The 20,942-nt window shown below is 39.5% G+C and overlaps 1 protein-coding gene across 4 annotated transcripts in view; it reads left to right on the top strand.

Annotated features, from left to right (window-relative positions):
* The window catches only part of GSAP (gamma-secretase activating protein), a 101,108-nt gene that overhangs the window by 47,381 nt on the left and 32,785 nt on the right, over window positions 1-20,942 (top strand). For 3 of the 4 annotated variants that reach the window (XM_027539761.1, XM_027539759.1, XM_027539762.1), the window contains 5 exons: window positions 287-379; window positions 500-717; window positions 12,917-12,986; window positions 13,508-13,590; window positions 17,785-17,838. In XM_027539761.1, the coding sequence (XP_027395562.1) occupies window positions 287-379; window positions 500-717; window positions 12,917-12,986; window positions 13,508-13,590; window positions 17,785-17,838 (518 nt within the window). The remainder of the gene's footprint in view (window positions 1-286; window positions 380-499; window positions 718-12,916; window positions 12,987-13,507; window positions 13,591-17,784; window positions 17,839-20,942) is intronic. The other variant, XM_027539760.1, reaches the window with a different exon arrangement.

The raw sequence follows: 20,942 nt of genomic DNA, 5'->3' as shown, positions 1-20,942 counted from the left end.
TCAGAGTTCATTCAGATTTATATAAAGCCACAATTCATAAACAAAATTACAGATATAAATTAAGATAACCATAGCTAAATATCTGAAGAAAGCTGTAGGTAGAAATAAATGATATCTTGCTAGTAGGATGAAATGTACTGACATCAGACAGCTTTTTGTTACATTGGTCAAAATTTCTGTGTTTTAAGAGGTTCAGAGAAAAATAGGGATACTGTAAAGTTGTTGACTTTAATCTGTACTGTGCAGCACTTGCCACTTGGAGCTGACTTAAATCTCTCTTCCATAGACTATTATGTGGCCGTTTACTTACCTGGTCATTTCTTTCATCTCCTTAACATTCAACATCCAGACCTGATCTGCCACAGTCTGTTTCTGACAGGTATGCCTGTAGTTTTTCCCTTGTGAACGTGGTCTGTTTGGGTTCATTTAAATGTTAATATTTATATTTGGGGGAGTGGGGTTCTTTTATTTACTGATCTACTTTTTTTTTTTTGGCCAGAAAACAGTGAAGTGATTGACATGCTACCTCATAGTCCTTTACAGTCACTGTCAGGGTCTCTGGTCCTGGATTCACGTTCTGGAAAGCTCTACAGGGTGCTCCTCAACCAGTCGTATTTAGTGGAGTTCCTGCGGAGCGCCCGGCTGGACTGTGAGAGGATGGCCTTGCTTCACTGTGCACTCTCGCATGGCCGAGACCCACGGCGACTGGAAGCCAAGGTGGGAATATATAGCTTAAGTTTAGAAATTTGCAGATGGACAACCCCAGATGTATACGTTTCATGGTTGAAATGAACAGAAGTTAGGTTTATTCGGTGACAACTGAAGTTTATCGTTTTTTGATCCTGACTTGAAGGTATTCTTCCCTTGCACTCTGCTTTTTTATGCACACAGACCTCATACTGGGAGGCATGTCTGTTCTTTTCACTATTCTCTTTTCCATACTGTGAGTGAATGTTAGCTCTATCAGTAACATTCCAAGGAAGTGCTCAGGAAAATAGAGTTTCTCAAATATCTACTTTTTCTCCTGGTCTGTATTTTGTGTATATCATCAAAAGGACTAAATCTATTTATTACACTTTAATTACAGATAGCTCACATTTATATTTCACATTATAGTTTATGAAGCACTTTCATACATCTTACCGCTTAATTTTACAACTATTTGATGAAGTTGGAGAAACCCTTCATTAGACTTGATTGGGACCAATGGGTGGTTGATCAGTTGAAAAGAAGATATCTTAAATATTTTATTATCTTAACCTAAAACATGTAGATGTACATTTATTTCCCTATCTTTTGATGTAGATTGGTGGGCTGCCGTCTATGGGGTCACGCAGAGTCGGACACGACTGAAGAGACTTAGCAGCAGCAGCAGCAGCAGCAAGGCCCATTCTTTGGCAACTAATTGGAGTTAAAAATTATTTTTCTTACATAAAACCACTACTAATGTCCTAGCTTTATCTGTACCTATAAGGCTCTTCCAGTTACTTTCTTTTTCTTTTCATTTTATTCTCTAAGGAGGTCAATAGTTTAAAGATCCTTTCTAAGTAGTTTGTATATTATCAGGCAGTTTTTCCTATTATAGTTGTCTCACACCTCAGTTCAGTTCAGTTCAGTCGCTCAGTCGTGTCCGACTCTTTGCGACCCCATGAATCACAGCAAGCCAGGCTTCCCTGTCCATCACCAACTCCCGGAGTTCACCCAGACTCACGTCCCTCAAGTCAGTGATGCCATCCAGCCATCTCATCCTCTGTCATCCCCTTCTCCTCCTGCCCCCAATCCCTCCCAGCATCAGAGTCTTTTCCAATGAGTCAACTCTTCGCATGAGGTGGCCAAAGTACTGGAGTTTCAGCTTTAGCATCATTCCTTCCAAAGAAATCCTAGGGCTGATCTCCTTCAGAATGGACTGGTTGGATCTCCTTGCAGTCCAAGGGACTCTCAAGAGTCTTCTCCAACACCACAGTTCAAAAGCATCAATTCTTTGGCGCTCAGCTTTCTTCACAGTCCAACTCTCACATCCATACATGACCACTGGAAAAACCATAGCCTTGACTAGACGAACCTTTGTTGGCAAAGTAATGTCTCTGCTTTTGAATATGCTATCTAGGTTGGTCATAACTTTCCTTCCAAGGAGTAAGCATCTTTTAATTTTGTGGCTGCAGTCACCATCTGCAGTGATTTTGGAGCCCCCCAAAATAAAGTGTGACACTGTTTCCACTGTTTCCCCATCTATTTCCCATGAAGTGATGGGACCGGATGCCATGATCTTCGTTTTCTGAATGTTGAGCTTTAAGCCAACTTTTTCACTCTCCACCTAGTTTTTTAATAAGTGTTTTTAGAGACATGTCTTAGAGTCTTTCCCAAACATTCAATTTTATTTGTGTGTGTGTGCCTGAAAATATCTTTATTTGACCTTTACTTATAGCAGGAAGTGAGATTTATATTGAGAGTTTTGAGGGGAATAACAAGAGAAGAAATGATGATAAGGACCATTACCAGCAGCCGTGCCAGCATCCCAGGCTCATAACTGCTGGGGAAAGCTGCGCTCCTTCTTTAATGATCATTTAACTGAGTATAGATATGAAGTTGATAGTTACTTTCTCTTATTTAGAAAACAGTAGAAAAGGACCCAAAGCAAGGGAGCCCTCTAAGTGCATGAATGGGCAGAGCTATGGAGAAGGACTGGCCAAAGAGACCTTCTGATCACCAGCTATAAGAAGCTCAACAAAAGATTCTTTTAGGGCCATAACTCCTGCAGTAGAGGCAATCCGTGTCCCTGCACACTTGGCGCCGACAGGGTCCCTGCAAGCCAAGCAGCTGCACCTCCTTCACGTTCAACCCTCATTGGGGCAGAGCTGCCACAGGCAAAAGAAACAGTCTTACGTTTGTGTGCACAGGGTTGCTTCAGTCATGTCCGACTCTTTGCAATCCTGCAGACTGTGGCCTGCCAGGCTTCTCTGTCAGAGAGGGTGTTCTCCAGGTAAGAATACTGGAGCGTATTGGCCAAGATTGGTTGCCAAACCCTTCTGCTGCTGCTGCTGCTGCTGCTGCTAAGTCACTTCAGTCGTGTCCGACTCTGTGTGACCCCATAGACGGCAGCCCACCAGGCTCCCCCGTCCCTGGGATTCTCCAGGCAAGAACACTGGAGTGGGTTGTCATTTCCTTCTCCAATGCATGAAAGTGAAAAGTGAAAGGGAAGTCGCTCAGTCGTGTCTGACTCTTAGCGACCCCATGGACTGCAGCCTACTAGGCTCCTCTGTCCATGGGATTTTCCAGGCAAGAGTACTGGAGTGGGGTGCCATTGCCTTCTTCCCAAACCCTTCTAGAGCACCGTATTTCCTACTACCCTAGTCGCTAACCGCCCCCTGAGCTCCTGGTGCTGCCAGAACTCCTGTGACCCAAGCAGCTGCACCACCTCCAAACCTGGCCCTCACAGGGGCAAACTCAAGCCCTTCAGGGCAGCCTCAAGAGCTAAACCCCAGTGGAAGACACACATGTAGAGGCAGAAATAAAACCACAATTGAAATCCAGGGGCAGTGTGTCTAAGGAAGAAGACCCAAAACCTTCCCACTAGCTGTACAAGCTGCAGATTAAATCCACACAATCAACTAAGCAGACTCTATGTCTATGGAATATATAAAAGGCCATTGAGAGTGCCCACAAAAGATGACACACTAGCTCTGATAGCTATGGACATTGGAGGCAAGAACACACAGGAGTAGGACCAGATTAGAATTTGAGCAGCCCCCACAGCAGGTCCAGAGATCAGCACAGTTTTGGAGGGGATCCTAGGGAGGGGACTCTGACAGCAGTGACTCAAGAAAAACATTTATTATTATTTTTTGACCTGTTCTATAGATTCTTTTGGATTGTTTTTTCTTTTTCCCCCCCTCTGTTGTAATTCTTGATTCTATTGGCACTAAGAAACTCAATTAAGCTTTTGAGCTTTTTTTTTCCCCCTCAGTCATATTTTTTATTGTTGTTATAAACCTCTGCCTCTACACTGAGCTTTTGCAGTTCTGTGGAGTTTTCCTCTTTTTTTTCTCTTTTTTTAATTTTAATTTTTTAAATCTATTATTATTTTCTCTACATTTATTTCTTTGTTTGCTTTTCCTACTATTCTTTTCCCCTTGCAGTTAATCATTAACGTATATAAACACTTATATGTTATATTTAACATATCTACATTTAACATTATCTACCTCTATTTAACTCTGAATATCTATTCTTTCTTTCTTTTCTTTCTCTCTTTTCTTCTAAACATATTTGTTACTTTTATTTTCATTGCTTTATTCCCCAGTTGTCACTTTGCTTTAGTTTTGTTTCCCAGTTTGTGCTTTAATTAGTGTTGTTCTGGTAGATAAAATTTTTGGTTTCCTTTGTTCACTGGGTCAATCTATTGTATTTTATTTTTGTTGAACTGTTTTGATTTTGCTTATGGGTATATATGTATATGTGTATATTCAGTCACATTTTCTATTCTTGTTAAAAACCTCTGCCTCTACAGTGGGCTTTTGCAGTTTGTGGAGTTTTCCTTTTTGTTCCCTTTTTTCTTTCTTCTTCTGTTTTTTTTTCTCTTTTCTATTTTTAATTTTTTTAAACCTATTTTTTCTACATTTATTCCTTTGCTTGCCTTTTCTTCCATTCTTTTCCCCTTGCAGTTAATCTTTAATTTATATAAATCTTCTTCATCTACCTCTGTTTAACTTTGCGTATCTATTCTTTCTTTCTTTCCTTTCCTCTCAACATATTTGTTAGTTTTGTTTTCATTGCTTTATTCCCCACTTGGCACCTTGCTTTAGTCTTGTTTTCCAGTTTGTGCTTAAGTTAGTTTATATTTTAACTGGTAAATATAATTTTTGATTTCCTTTGTTCACCAGATCAATCTACTGTACTTTATTTTTGTTGGACTGTTTCCACTTTGCTTATGGGTGTGTGTATATATATATGTGTGTGTGTGTGTGTGTATTCCATTATTTTAATTATTATTTGCCTGATTTTGTAACTGCCATTTGTCTGGGGTTCATCTTTGGTTTCTTGTTTTTGGATATTTGTTTTAATCTCACTTAATGCCATAACAAACCACTTGTGGAATCTTCGTTCCTGACCAGAGATTAAACCCTGAGCCTTTGGAGTGGGAGCACTGACTCCAAGACCCTACACTACCAAGGAACTAACCCTAGGGAGTATCAAATAGTGAGAACTCACACAAAGGAAACTACTTGAATACAAGACCCAGCATCGCCCAACCACCAGTAGCACCCTGTGCAGGATGCCTCATCTAAACAACAAACGAAACAAAAGTACAAACTCAATCATCAGACAATAGGATTACCACCTCACTCAGCCTTGCCCATCAGAGGCAAAACAAACAAACAAAAACTGAGCACAAATCTCACCCTACATGAAGCTCACACAAACCACTGGACCAACCTTCAGTTCAGTTCAGTTCAGTTCAGTCGCTCAGTCGTGTCCGACTCTTTGCGACCTCATGAATTGCAGCACGCCGGGCCTCCCTGTCCATCACCAACTCCCAGAGTTCACCCAAACTCCTGTCCATCAAGTTGGTGATGCCAACCTTAGGAGGGCAGAAACTAAAAGGAAGAAAGAATTCAACCTTCTTCAAGGAAAGAATTCAATTTTCCTTGAAGCCTGGGAAAAGGAGACATCAAACACAATAACTTTAAAAAAAATGAAAAGGCAGAGAAATACTGCACTAATGAAGGAACAAACTAGAAACACAGAAGTCCAAATAAATGAAGAGGAAATAGGAAAATTACCTGAAAAATAATTTAGAATAATGATAGTAAAGATAATCAAAAACCTTGAAAACAAAATGGAGAAAATGCAAGAATCAATTAACAAAGACCTAGAAGAGTTAAAGAATAAACACACAGAGAGAAACAACTCAATTACTGAAATTAAAAATACTCTAGAAGGAATCAAGAGCAGAGTATCTGAAGCAGAAGAACGAATCAGTGAGCTGGAAGATAGTGGAAATAATTTCTGAAGAGCAGAATAAAGTAAAAAGAACGAAAAGAGCTGAGGACAGTCTCAGAAACGTCTGAGACCATATCAAATGCACCAACATTCAAATTATAGGGGTTCCAGAAGAAAAAGAGAAAAATAAAGGGTATGAGAAAATTTTGGAAGAGATTATAGTTGAAAATTTCCCCAACATGGAAAAGGAAATAGTCAATCAAGTCCAAGAGGCACAAAGAGTCCCATATAGGATAAACCCAAGGAGAAACACACCAAGATGCATACTAATCAAACTAACAAAGACTAAACACAAAAAAAGAATATTAAAAGCAGCAAAGGAGAAGCAACAAGTAACATACAAGGGAACCCCATATGCGTAACAGCTGATCTTTCAGCAGAAACTCTGCAGGCCAGAAGGGAATGGCAGGATATATTTAAAGTACTGAAAGGGAAAAATCTACAACCAAGATTACTGTATCTGGCAAAGATCTCATTCAAAATTGATGGAGAAAAAAAGCTTTTCAGACAAGCAAAAGTTAAGAGAATGCAGTGCCACCAAACCAGCTGTACAACAAATGTTAAAAGGACTTATACAGTCAAGAAATACAAGAGAAGAAAAAAAGATCTACAAAATCAACCCCAAACAATTAGAAAATGGCAATAGGAACATATATATCAATAATTACTTTAAATGTAAGTCATTAAATGCTCCAATCAAAAGACACAGACTGGCTGAATGGATACAAAAACAAGACCCATATATATGCTGTCTACAAGAAACCCACTTCAGACCTAAAGACACATATAGACTAAAAGTGAGAGGATGGAAAAATATATTCTATGCAAATAGGAAGCAAAAGAATGCTGGAGTAGCAATCCTCATATCAGACAAAATAGACCTTAAAATAAAGAAGATTACAAGAGATAAGGAAGGACACTACATAATGATCGGGGATCAATCCAAGAAGAAGACATAACAATTGTAAATATCTATGCACCCAACATAGGGGCACCTCAATACATAAGACAAACACTAACAGACATAAAAGGAGAAATTGACAGTAACACAATAATAGTAGGAGACTTTAACACCCCATTCACACCAATGGACAGACCATCAAAACAGAAAATTAACAAGGAAACACAAGCCTTAAATGATACATTAGATGAGATGGATCTCATTGATATCTTCAGGACATTCCATCCAAATGCAGAAGAATACACCTTTCTCTCAACTGCACATGGAACATTCTCCAGGATAGACCACATCTTGGATGACAAATCAAACCTCAGTAAATTTAAGAAAGTTGAAATCTTATCAAGCATCTTCTCCAACCACAATGCTATGAGACTGGATACCAATTACATGAAAAAGACTGTAAGAAACACAAACACATGGAGATTAAACAACACGTTTCTAAATAACCAACAGGTTACTGAAGAAATCAAGACGTAAATCAAAAAATGTCTAGAAACAAATGACAATGAAAACACAACTCAAAACATATTGGGTGAAGCAAAAACAGTCCTAAAAGGGACGTTTATAACAATACAGTCCTACCTTAAGAAACAAGAAAAACATCAAATAGATAGCCTAATGTTACACCTAAAACAACTGGAAAAGAAGAACAAAAAAACCCCCCAAAATTAGTAGAAGGAGAGAAATCATAAAGATCCAAGCAGACATAAATGAAAAAGAAATGAAAGAAGCAATAGTAAAGATTAATAAAACTAAAAGCTGGTTCTTTGAGAAGATAAACAAAATTGATAAACCCTTATTAAGAAGAGATGGCAAGAATACACAGAAGAACTGTACAAAAAAGATCTTCAAGACCCAGATAATCACGATGGTGTGATCACTGACCTAGAGCCAGACATCCTGGAATGTGAAGTCAAGTGGGCCTTAGAAAGCATCACTACGAACAAAGCTAGTGGAGGTGATGGAATTCCAGTTGAGCTATTACAAATCCTGAAAGATGATGCTGTGAAAGTGCTGCACTCAATATGCCAGCAAATTTAGAAAACTCAGCAGTGGCCACAGGACTGAAATAGGTCAGTTTTCATTCCAATCCCAAAGAAAGGCAATGCCAAAGAATGCTCAAACTACCGCACAATTGCACTCATCTCACACACTAGTAAAGTAATGCTCAAAATTCTCCAAGCCAGGCTTCAGCAATATGTGAACCGTGAACTTCCTGCTGTTCAAGCTGGTTTTAGAAAAGGCAGAGGAACCAGAGATCAAATTGCCAACATCTGCTGGATCATAGAAAAAGCAAGAGAGTTCCAGAAAAACATCTATTTCTGCTTTATTGACTATGCCAAAGCCTTTGACTGTGTGGATCACAATAAACTGTGGAAAATTCTTCAAGAGATGGGAATACCAGACCACCTGATCTGCCTCTTGAGAAATTTGTATGCAGGTCAGGAAGCAACAGTTAGAACTGGACATGGAACAACAGACTGGTTCCAAATAGGAAAAGGAGTCCGTCAAGGCTGTATACTGTTTATTTAACTTCTATGCAGAGTACATCATGAGAAATGCTGGATTGGAAGAAGCACAAGCTGGAATCAAGTTTGCCAGGAGAAATATCAATAACCTCAGATCTGCAGATGATACCACCCTTATGGCAGAAAGTGAAGAGGAACTCAAAAGCCTCTTGATGAAAGTGAAAGTGGAGAGTGAAAAAGTTGGCTTAAAGGTCAACATTCAGAAAACGAAGATCATGGCATCCGGTCCCACCACTTCATGGGAAATAGATGGGGAAACAGTGGAAACAGTGTCAGACTTTATTTTTCTGGGCTCCAAAATCACTGCAGATGGTGACTGCAGCCATGAAATTAAAAGACGCTTACTCCTTGGAAGGAAAGTTATGACCAACCTAGATAGCATATTCAAAAGCAGAGACATTACTTTGCCAACAAAGGTTCGTCTAGTCAAGGCTATGGTTTTTCCAGTGGTCATGTATGGATGTGAGAGTTGGACTGTGAAGAAGGCTGAGTACCAAAGAATTGATGCTTTTGAACTGTGGTGTTGGAGAAGACTCTTGAGAGTCCCTTGGACTGCAAGGAGATCCAACCAGTCCATTCTGAAGGAGATCAGCCCTAGGATTTCTTTGGAAGGAATGATGCTAAAGCTGAAACTCCAGTACTTTGGCCACCTCATGCAAAGAGTTGACTCATTGGAAAAGACTCTGATGCTGGGAGGGATTGGGGGCAGGAGGAGAAGGGGATGACAGAGGATGAGATGGCTGGATGGCATCACCAACTCGATGGACATGAGTCTCAGTGAACTCCAGGAGTTGGTGATGGACAGGGAGGCCTGGCGTGCTGCGATTCATGGGGTCGCAAAGAGTCGGACACGACTGAGCAACTGATCTGATCTGATCTAGCCAGACTCATCAAAAAAAAAGAGAGAAGAATCAAATCAACAGAATTAGAAATTAAAAAGGAGAGGTTACAACAGGGCAGAAATACAGAAGATTATAAGAGACTATTATGAACAACTATATGGCAATAAAATAGATAACCTGGAAGAAATGGACAGATTCTTAGAAAAGTTCATTCTTCCAGGGCTGAAGCAGGAAGAAATAGAAATTATGAACAACCCAGTTAGAAGTACTGAAATTGAAGCTGTGATCAGAAATCTCCCAAAAAAAACAAAAGTCCAGGACCAGATGGCTTCACAGGAGAATTCTATCAAACATTTAGAGAAGAGCTAATGCCTATCCTTCTAAAACTCTTTCAAAAAATTGCAGGGGAAGGGACCCTTCCAAATTCATTCTACAAGGCCACCATTACCCTGATACCAAAACCAGACAGACAACACACAAAAAGAAAACTACAGACCAGTATCACTGATGAACATAGATACAAAACTCCTCAACAAAATTTTAGCAAACAGAATTCACCAACACATCAAAAAACTCATACACCATGATCAAGTTGGGTTTATTCCAGGGATGCAAGGATTCTTCAATATACAGAAATCAATATGATAGACCATATGAACAAATTGAAAGATAAAAACCATATGATCATCTAAATAGATGGAGAAAAAGCCTTTGACAAAATTCATCAACAATTTATGATTAAAACTCTTCAAAAAAGTTTGAAAAGTACATAGAAGGAAACTAACTCAACAATAGTAAAGGCCATCTATGATAAGCCTACAGCAAACATTATTCTCAATTGTGAGAAGCTGAAAGCATTCCCCCTAAGATCAGGAACAGGACAAGGGTGTCCACTTTCACCACTATTATTCAACATAGTTCTGGAAGTCCTAGCTACAGCAATCAGAGAAGAAAAAGAAATAAAAGGAATCCAGATCAGAAAAGAAGAAGTAAAGCTCTCACTGTTTGCAGATGACTTGATACTGTACATAGAAAACCCTAAAGATAGTATCAGAAAATTATTAGAGCTAATTAGTGGATTTAGCAAAGTTACAGGATACAAAATCAATACACAGAAATTACTTGTGTTTCTATATACTAACAATGAAAAATCAGAAAGAGAAATTAAGGAATCAATCCCATTCACCACTGCAACAAAAAGAATTAAATATGTAGGAATTAACTTACCTAAGGAGACAAAAGAACTGTACACAGAAAATTTTAAGACACTGATGAAAGAAGTCAAAGATGACATAAACGGAGAGACATTCTGTTCCTGGGTAGGAAGAATCAATATTGTGAAAATGACTGTTCTACCAAATGTAATCTACAGATTTAATGCAATCCCTATCAAATTACTAATGGCATTTTCCACAGAACTAGAACAAAAAATTTCACAATTCATATGGAAACACAAAAGACCCTGAACAGCCAAAGCAGTCTTGATGAAAGAAGACTGGAGCTGGAGGAATCAACCTTCCTGACTTCAGATTATACTACAAAGCTACAGTCATCAAGACAGTATGGTACTGACACAAAAACAGAAATACAGACCAATGGAACAAGATAGAAAACCCAGAGATAAACCCATGTACCTATGGGAACCTTATTTTTGACAAAGGAGGCAAGAATATACAATGGGGCAAAGACAGTCTGTTCAACAAATGGTGCTGGGAAAACTGGACAGCTACCTGTAAAAGAATGAAATTAGAACACTTCCTAACACCATACACAAAGATAAACTCAAAATGGATGAAAGACCTAAATGTAAGACCAGAAACTATAAAACTCTTAGAGGATAACATAGGCAGAACATTCAATGATATAAATCAAAGCAAGATCCTCTGTGACCCACCTTCTAGAATAACAGAAATAAAAACAAAAGTAAGCAAGTGGGACCTGATTAAACTTAAAAGCTTTTGCACAGCAAAGGAAAGCACATAAGCAAGGTGAAAAGACAGCCCTCAGAATGGGAGAAAATAATAGCAAATGAAATAACTGACAAAGGATTAATTTCCAAAATATACAAGCAGCTCATACAACTCAATGCTAGAAAAACAAACAACCCAATCAAAAAGTGGGAAAAAAACTTAGACAGACATTTCTCCAAAGAAGACATACAGATGGTTAACAAATACATGAAAAGATACTCAACATCGCTCATTAGTAGAGAAATGCAAATCAAAACTACAATGAGATATCACCTAACCCCAGTCAGAATGGCCCTCATCAAGAAGTCTACAAACAGTAAATGCTGGAGAGTGTGTGGAGAAAAGGGAATGCTCTTGCACTGTTGGTGGGAATGTAAATTGATACAGCCACTATGGAAGACGGTATGGAGATTCCTTAAAAAACTAGGAATAAAACCACCATATGACCCAGCAATCCCACTCCTAGGCATATACCCTGAGGAAACCAAAATTGAAAGAGACACATGTATCCCATTGTTCACATGCCTTGCTTTGTGTTCCTTGTCATGATTTGTCTTTCATCTTTATACCAACTCTTTGTCTCTTGGAGCTGTATTTTGAGCATTTTATTCTTTCAGCTTTATCTTTTTTTCAAATTGGAGTATAATTGCTTTACAGTGTTGTGTTAGTTCCTGCTGACAACAAAGTGAATCAGCTATACATATGCTCACATCTTCTCCCTCAGGAACCTTCCTCCCACTTCCTACCCTAGACCTCTAGGTCATCACAGAGCACTGAGCTGAGCTCCCTGTGCTGTACAGCAGCTTCCTACTAGCCAAGCACTCAACTAACCAACCCACCAGTATTCTTTTTGTATACATATTTCACTTGTCTGGGGTAATATTTTATTAATATTTAAATATTATTTAAATAGTTGTTTCAATATTTAAATAATATTTAAATTTAATAATATTTAAACAATCAAATATTTAAATACTATCAATTAATAATAGTGTTAATAAGATAACTAGCATGAGTATGTTTGGAAATAAGAACAACTTATTGGCAGGAACAGAAATGTGAGAGGCTCCATGGCTAGTCAGACCTCATAGCATCAGTTCTAAGGTTCAGGAGCAAAGAGTTTTGTTTCTGCAGCAGGATGTTATAGAGGTTGATTGAGAGAATCGTAGATATAACAGGAATTATACTGTCCTTGGGAAGACAGCATAGCCATGCTGACAACAATGAAATGGTGTGACTGTGCTGAAATTCAAACCCAGGTCTGCTGCCTCCAAGCTCAGTGGTTGAGTTCGGTTTTCTCCTGTATCCATAGCTCTTCACGCCATTATTTCGCTGTTATATATCCTACTCTAGCAAAAACAAACACTGGATTCAAGAAGACTTATTTGGATCCCAGCCAAGGGCGTTTATTAAAATGATGTATGAAGAGGACCTCATTTATAGTGCTGTTTTACCCACGCAGCTTTGTGTTATGTAGAAGTGAGTGTGTTTCTAGGCAATTCTAAAATAGATATCACACTTTAAAAGATTCGTACATATCTTGTACTTCTTTGGTGATGGGAGGGCATGGTTTAGATTTAAATACCAACGGAATTGTCTTCTTACTTTTTAAAGATTATTCAGTGGATTTCTGAGAACATCTCTGCCTGCCATTCATTTGACCTCATTCAGGAATTTATAATTGGTAGGTGTTTCTGATGGTGCATGTTAAATTGAATCCATGATTCTTTTGCTTAAGGGAAAGCGGTAAATTGATAAGGCCTCAATATGTCAAAATGTTGGATAGGAGCATTTTATTTTTAAACTCTATTGTAGTCAGCAGCTAATTCTCTTGTGGTTTTGCAAGAAGCTGTGACTCTTTGGAGACTGATGGAATATAAGACATGATCTTGATTCTATAACCTTGTTAGTGATTTTTTTTTCCAGTAAAAAGTAATGCTCAGCATTGTGTTGGCTGGTTCTGTGTGAAGTGATATAATGTCATTTGGACAGATGTAAATGTCAAATAATTTTTGAAATTGTTCTCAATGTAAAAAGTAGAACCTGAACATTTTAATCAGTAGACAGAACCATGATGATTAGCCTTTTGAGAATGAAGAATAAGGCAATGAAAACTTTTGTTGGTTTGCTTGTTTTGGTGAATTACAAAGTCTACTGCCTGTTCTTCATATTAAAACATGTCTCCCCCTCCCCAAACTTACTCAGCTTCTTCATATTGGAGCATTTATCCAGAGACAAGTAACATGGATAAACTTTTGCCGTATTCCTCACTGCTCACTTGGGATACAGTAAGTTAACACTTTATATATTCCTTGTGTAATTAAAATTGATTCACAGTGGGTCAGTTGTAGGACATCCTTGTCTCAGTAACCAAGGCCGTGATTTCATTTCTATTTTGACTCATAAGAATCTGAAAGTGAAAGTGAAAGTCACTCAGATCAGATCAGATCAGATCAGTTGCTCAGTTGTGTCCGACTCTTTGCGACCCCATGAATCGCAGCACGCCAGGCCTCCCTGTCCATCACCAACTCCCGGAGTTCACTGAGACTCACGTCCATCGAGTCAGTGATGCCATCCAGCCATCTCATCCTCTGTCGTCCCCTTCTCCTCCTGCCCCCAATCCCTCCCAGCATCAGGGTCTTTTCCAGTGAATCAACCCTTTGCATGAGGTGGCCAGTCGTGTCCAACTCTTTGCGACCCCGTGAACTATACAGTTCATGGAATTCTCCAGGCCAGAATACTGGAGTGGGTAGCCATTCCCTTCTGCAGGGGCTCTTCCCAACCCAGGGATCGAACCTCATTGCAGGTGGATTCTTTACCAGCTGAGCCACAAGGGAAGCCCAGGAATACTGGAGTGGGTAGCCTACCCCTTCTCCAGCGGATCTTCCCAACCCAAGAATCAAACTGGGGTCTCCTGCATTGCAGGCAGATTTTTACCAACTGAGCTATCAGGGAAGCCCCCATAAGGATCTGAATTGGGGATTTCTGGCAGAAGAAAGACAATGAATCGTTACTGTTGGCCAAATGTATTTAACATAAAACTCTAGAATTGAAGGAGAAGATACAGTGTATGTGTTACCCTTCCTACTACCAAGCAGAATGAAGCTTCTATCATCTTCAAATTGTTTTAGTTTTTAAAGATTTTTTTAGCAGTGGAAGTATATGAAAATAATCTTAGGATTTTATAAATGAGCAGCGGCTGGACCACTGCTGTTACTCAGAGCCATTCTATTTACTTAGTAGATTAGCACCTTCATAAGCTTTTCCCCCAGCCTTAGGAAGAAAAGCTGTGATAACTCTAGAGTGTCAAGATCAGTTAAAGTCAGTAATCTTAAGCAAATTCACCCCATTCATCGTTTTCTTCCTGTTGGTCCAGACTCCCTTCCTTTTAGTTGGGAAGAAGTGTTACAGGAGAAAACATTGTTCATTTTCTCTTGAATGTGGTTCAATAAACTGAACTTTGTTGGATCAGAAGTGAAAACCACGTACAGGCTGCCCCTGAAAAAGGTTCTGCCTCTCCTCCTTACATGTTTAGATGTTAAAACTACTGTGTGCTTACTCTTGAGGCAGAGGTTTGTATCAACAAGGCATTTAGAAAAATAAATTTATTTCAGGAGACACCGGAAAATAAGTACTAGGATAAACTGTAACACTTCCCATTTTGTTTTAAAACTATCTAAATTTAATCCTTTAAAAAGGCCTTTCAGATGTGTTTGATTTTTAATTTTTTTGGTGGTGGCCCTGTCCTGCAGCATGTAGGACCCTCGTTCCCCTCACCAGGGATCGAAGCTGTGCCCTGTGCCGTGGAAGCATAGAGTCTTAACCGCTAGGGAAGACTTAATCACGTCTTCCAGCCAGGGAGGTCCCATGTTTGATTAATTGCTAAATTTTTGACATTCACAATGGAAGAGTTTTCCCAAAGGCCCTTTCTTCTTGTCTCTCACTTAGAGTTGTTAAACTTTCATGCCTCGCTGTGAAGTTATAAGGGAAGATCTGAGCTTGTTTCTTCTCCAGGTCCTCACTGTTTGAAGAACAAGGGTTCTTCAAACGTGCAGACTGTGTGGTAAGGTGGCAGGAAGTTTGCAGGTTAACCCCCACCTCCACCCTAGCCAGAAGCAGGAAATGTACATTTCAGCTTCCTCCCCTCACCACCAATGCTGGCTGTCACTCTCTGTGTTCAGTGTCTGGGAGACTAAACAGGCCCTCTAGTTCCCAGGGTTGAGAATATGTTAGTTGGTTGTTGTGTGACTGTCACCCTGACAGACAGTTCTTCACATTTGTGTTTCTCCTTTTTTGTGGGACAGAGGAACTTTGTGGACATACAGAGTGACATCAGGAAGTCCTATGAGAAATACAATATGAAAAATATGAAAAAGCCCAGTTAAACCACTGCACAGAGCTTATTTTAGGGTTTACCACGTTGCTTTAAAGTTCTTGTGGTTAGAGTATGTTACCTTAAAGGTCTCTCCTAGTTCTGAAATTCTATGATCCTATGATTTGATTTTAGCATTGATATAAATCATTTACTGTTCTCTAATCTGCCTATGCTCTTAATGCTATACCCTTAATAAATACCTGCCACAATAGAAAATTTTAATTCATACTTCTATTACTACATCTTTTTTTTTTCAAGAAGCACATTATTTTATTTACAGTCCCATTGTTTTATATGTACATTTATGGGCTGTCCAAAAGCACTTCTTTTTTTAAGCAATCCTGGAAATTTTAAATACTCTAAGCGGCTCCTGAAGATCAAGTTGTCAAATTCCTCATCAAGGACAGCCTTAGGTCATCTTCACGTTTCCAGATAGTTAAGTATTCAGTTGGCAGCAGTCTATGCTTCCAGTGTCCATCTTTCACCTGCGAGGATGGTGATACTCATTTCTGCCAAATTCTGCACCATGACATAGTTATCAAGATCTACACCTGAAATGGCACTCTCTCGTTGACCTGATTTCACACCACGACATGGTCGGCATTACATGCTGTTGCACGGTGAAGCCTTTCCCTTTCACACGCACAAAATCCCCTCATTAGAAATTCCCTGACACACAGTCAATGAACTCAAAAGCCCCAACCCCCATCGCCCCGTCTCCTGGCATGGAAAAGCAGACTCAGGGCCGCTTGGAGCCTCCAGAGGTCTCAACAACGTGCCGGAGGCCAAAGCAGGCCGCTGCCCTCCACACGTTCAGGTGCCGGGAGCATCTTGCCTGGCTCGGTTGCGGCAGCAGCCTTCCAAGACTCAGGGAGGCCATAGGGTCCTGCCTGGCGCCCGGGCCCTCAGAGGGCTGGCTGCTGGACGACCCGAGCCATCCGAACCTCTAGCAAAGGAACATCCCCACCGAAAGCCGAGGCCAGGAAGCTACTACATACTTGTATTACTATATGGAAATAGATTATTTCTATAAATAGCTGAATTGGATTTTTTAAGATACTAGAAAATATTGTGCTCTTACTCATAGATAATCCTGAATTATGCTTTGCAGACAATGAGGCCTGTTGTGCCTATTTTAAGATGCTATTTATAGCCTAAAACTGTAGTGAAATTTCTGTTCCTGAGTAGTGATAAGTGAAGCACATATAGATTCTTAAAACAGGCTTTCTCCTGTCAAGTGAAGATCTCAGTTGCTTGAATGTTCTGGAGGTTTATTTCTCCATCCCTGTGATGCTATTTTTCTCAGGAATATTGTATGTCAATGAAACTCAGGACATTTGAGTTCTAAACAAATACCAGATTTTATTTCTATTTTCCCATATATCATCTACTTTTTTTTTAGGAAGTGAAAGAGGAATTGACTAGTTGAGAGACTAATAACAACAAGGAACCACTCTTTTCAAAATAAGTGGCAATTTTGGCAGTTTATCTTTTTGTTTAAATTTCTGTTGTAATGCTCATGAGTTAGAAGAATGTTATTATTTGGATTTCCTGATATGAATTGCCTCTTGCACATTTGCCATGGTGATTGTGCTGTATAAATCTTTATGGAGATCTCTTATTTCTGAAATTATGTTGGAGGATGAAGTGCAGAACAGTTTTCCACTGAAGTCAAAAAAGAATCTCATTAGTGAGATGGGGATCAACTATAATATATTTAAATGAAGGGGAAGAGGGAGAAAGGAGTAAAAAAAAAAAAAGTGTCCACCTTATCATCATACTTGATGGTGCAAATGTAATTTGCCTCCTTTGTTCTTAAATGGAAATGTATAAATAATACATTATTCTGTTTCTTTATAGTAGTCTTATTCTTTCCTTTAGTGATACTGTCAACTATCATAATTGTAACTTTACAGAATATTTCCTTCCTGAGGTAAGAGATAGGTTGTGTTCACTAGTATTTATAAACCCCAAGGTTTATTTAAAGTAGAGGTTAGCAAACTGGGAGCTGCCCTCAGCTTCTGTGTGCACAGAAAACACTTCCTGCAGGCTCAGGCTGGTGGTAGTTGATAGTTCAGCAGTTGTGTGTGTGTTTCCCCCTCCACAGGAAATTCCTGGAATAACCCTTGTGACAGAAGAGATTCCGTTGCCTCTTATGAAGGTAAGTGCTTACAGAGAGACAAAAGCCCAGGCCTGCATGGCTTCCTTGCTGGCCTCCACAGTCACCTGCCCCAAACGTCATGGCGGTTCCAGAGGGATTGTAAACTATTGGGGGAGGGTGGGGTGACGGGTAAGGCTGGTTGTCTAGGCAGTCCTTTGTATGTGGTAGTCTCTAAGGATGGTATCAGGGCAATTCTTAGGAGTGCTCTTTAAAGAGGGAGGTTTTCTGAAGACAGAGAATATGAAGCATGTAGAAGTCATACTTTCCACTGTGCTTGAAGCCGATCCACGCTGGAGGAAGTCCTGTAAATTTTCTCTAGAGGACCCGAGAGCTGTGGTTTTTTTTTTTTTTTCACTTCACTTACTTTGTCACCCCCTCAACACACACACACACACACACACACCCCACAGAATCTTAAAACCATTAAGTAACCTGGGCTGGGATTATCTAGTTTCCTTCTGGTTCTGAGAACGGGCTTTCTGCTTCTTAAGAGTGGCCTGTTTGGGCTGTCTCTGTGGTCTCAGAGCACCTTCTTCCTGCCCGCCAAGTGACAGCGTTAGTGTCTCTCTACAGGCTGGTGGTTTCACAGGAGTTTCTAAGACAATGGGGAGGGTGGGGTAAGGTGGGTGAGTAGAAAAGAATGTGTATGTAGTTAAAAACTGGGGAGTATTTTAGCACAGTTTCCTTGAAGCTCCTTTGTTGTTTTTGGCACTGCCTCCTGTTAATTATAGCTTGCTGTGTGCTGGGAAATCTCAACTTTTGGCAGCAGGCAGCCCAGTGTGCCTCTTGGTATTTACATTTGATTCTTTTGATTCCATGAAGAGCAGGCCAGGCCCAGGAAGCTGGGGGGAAGCTGTGGGTGTTTGAGGTCATGCTGATGCCCTGGGGGTGAGAGAGGGCCGACTGGGGCAAGTTTAGCGGTTCTTGGTTTTGGCCTTCAAGCATCCTTTAAGTGGAGATGGATGAGAGAGGTTTCTAGGCAGCAATGTGGGACAACTTTGAAGTTCTACCAAAGCAGGAAAATGAGGCAAAAGAAAGGTTTGATTAACAGCGTAAAAGATTCTTATTAAGAACCTCCATCTTCTCATTTTCTTGTTTTTGCTTTTATCACAAGTTCAACAAATCCAGAATGTGTTTAATGGACACACAATAAACCAGTGAAGGAATTTTTAGAAGAGAGCAACGTCACCCACAGTTCTTTAATTTCTAGCATAACTGTCTGTTTGCCCCATTTCCTCCTGGTCTTTGTCATAGGTGAGCATATTTTGCCTAGTAGTACTGGCCATCTAGTGATATTTAATAAAGATTATGAATTACAGTATATCATGCACATCTTCATGTTGGTACATAAACTTCATAATTTTCATAATTATGATTTCTAATGACTCCATAGGTTTCCACTGTGTTGCTGTGTCTGAGTTTACTTAATCATTCTTCCATTTTGAGACATTTAGTTTGTCTCTAGCCCCCACTGAAAAAATTATTTTTGCTATTAAAAATAATTTGGCAATGAATACTTTTATGTAGGTTTTTTTGGGGGTGTGTGTGTGTGTGCGTGTGTTATTTATTTATTCCTCTAAGGTTAAATGCCCAGGAGTATTACTGAGTGAAAGGCCATGATAATTTTTAGAGCCTTTGATTTTTATTGCCAAACTCATATTCAAAAAATGTTGTGATAATTTACAGTATTATAAGGGATTTATGAGTTTATCAGTTTTACTATAACCTTACCAACATTGTGTATTTTCACTTAAAAAATTAAGTATAAAACACTGATGGGAAGGCTCTCAAGATTTTTACGCATCGATTTGTTCTAAGAATACAATTTGTCTTTGCTTGGGAACAAGCTAGCTTATTTTTGCACTCTCTAACTTTGTGTGTGTGTGTGTGTGTGTGTGTGTGCACATGTATAAAATTATTTTTTTATGTAGTTCATTTATTTCCTTCTGTTATTCACTTTGCCTTTTCCTCCCTTTTTTCTACTCTCCCCTAATTGTCTTTAGCATTTGGCTCTGCAGAGAGTTATTTCCCATTAACTGTTGCCAAACATGCTTGGGAGTTCTTCTGAGATGCTACATGTTTTCATATACGAGTCAGAAGTATTACATAGGACAAGTTTGAGCTGTAGATCTCTTCACTGTCCTTTCCATGCAAACAGGATTCATCAGGGAAGCCATAGGAATGTCAAGGGATTTTCCCTTGGACTCAGGAGAAGATGGTACTGGGTTTGGTTTGGCCAGCTCCTGCCCCTCTCCCCCACCCCCATAACTTATCAAATCTTTCAGTTCACAAGACTCTTGGCCCTCACAACTCTCATTTGTTTCTCCATCTCTGCTTGCATAATACCTCTCACTATAAGCAGCTGCCTTTGACCTACTTCTACCGCAGGTCCCAGCCCAATTATATTGCAATGGATCTTGTAGTAGCATATCCCCACTACTTTTCTTCCCTCCCTGGCCCGTTATGTGACTATTCTTGCAGCTTCCCTGATGGGAGTTAGCTCTGAGCACCCTTAACCTGAATCACAAGTTACCTTTCGGAGGTGTGCTTGCTGCTGGATTTTCCATGAGGCCCAAGGGACCCCTGTCTGCTCTGAGCACGCTTGCTTCCATTCTGCTTGTAAGATGACTGCCCTGATAAGGAGTCTGGAGAAGGAAGGACAAAACGAAACTAGACGAGCACTTTCCGTCTGGTCTTCATGCAAGTAATTTTAGTGTGAAGTGGAGTACTTTATAAATGTTTAATATATGGCCATCGAATTTAATTGGTTTATACCAGTTTATCATCTGAAAGACAAAAGGTTTCCTTTATAGAATGGTTTCCAAAAGAATTTTTTTAAATGAAACAGAAAGTATATTAAAACAAGATCTGCACCTTAAAATCTTAAAAGGAATGTCATCGAGAATGGCCTGCCTAAGAATGATTTAATCCCTTCCACAGGAAGTCATGTAAGAATTAAAAAAAAAAAAAGTAGAAACAATAGCTTACTTGAATATCAAGAATGGAGAAATGGAGTATTTTTATTAAAGTATTTTTAAGCCAGACATCTTTAGTTTCATTTTATACAGTAAGGAAGGCTTTAATTTAACCATTTGTGTTGTGAC

This window comes from Bos indicus x Bos taurus, chromosome 4 (genome assembly GCF_003369695.1).
Source record: "Bos indicus x Bos taurus breed Angus x Brahman F1 hybrid chromosome 4, Bos_hybrid_MaternalHap_v2.0, whole genome shotgun sequence".
Lineage (NCBI taxonomy): Eukaryota > Metazoa > Chordata > Mammalia > Artiodactyla > Bovidae > Bos > Bos indicus x Bos taurus.
The sequence above is the reverse complement of the archived record's forward strand: the minus strand, read 5'-3'. Positions and strand labels throughout refer to the sequence as shown.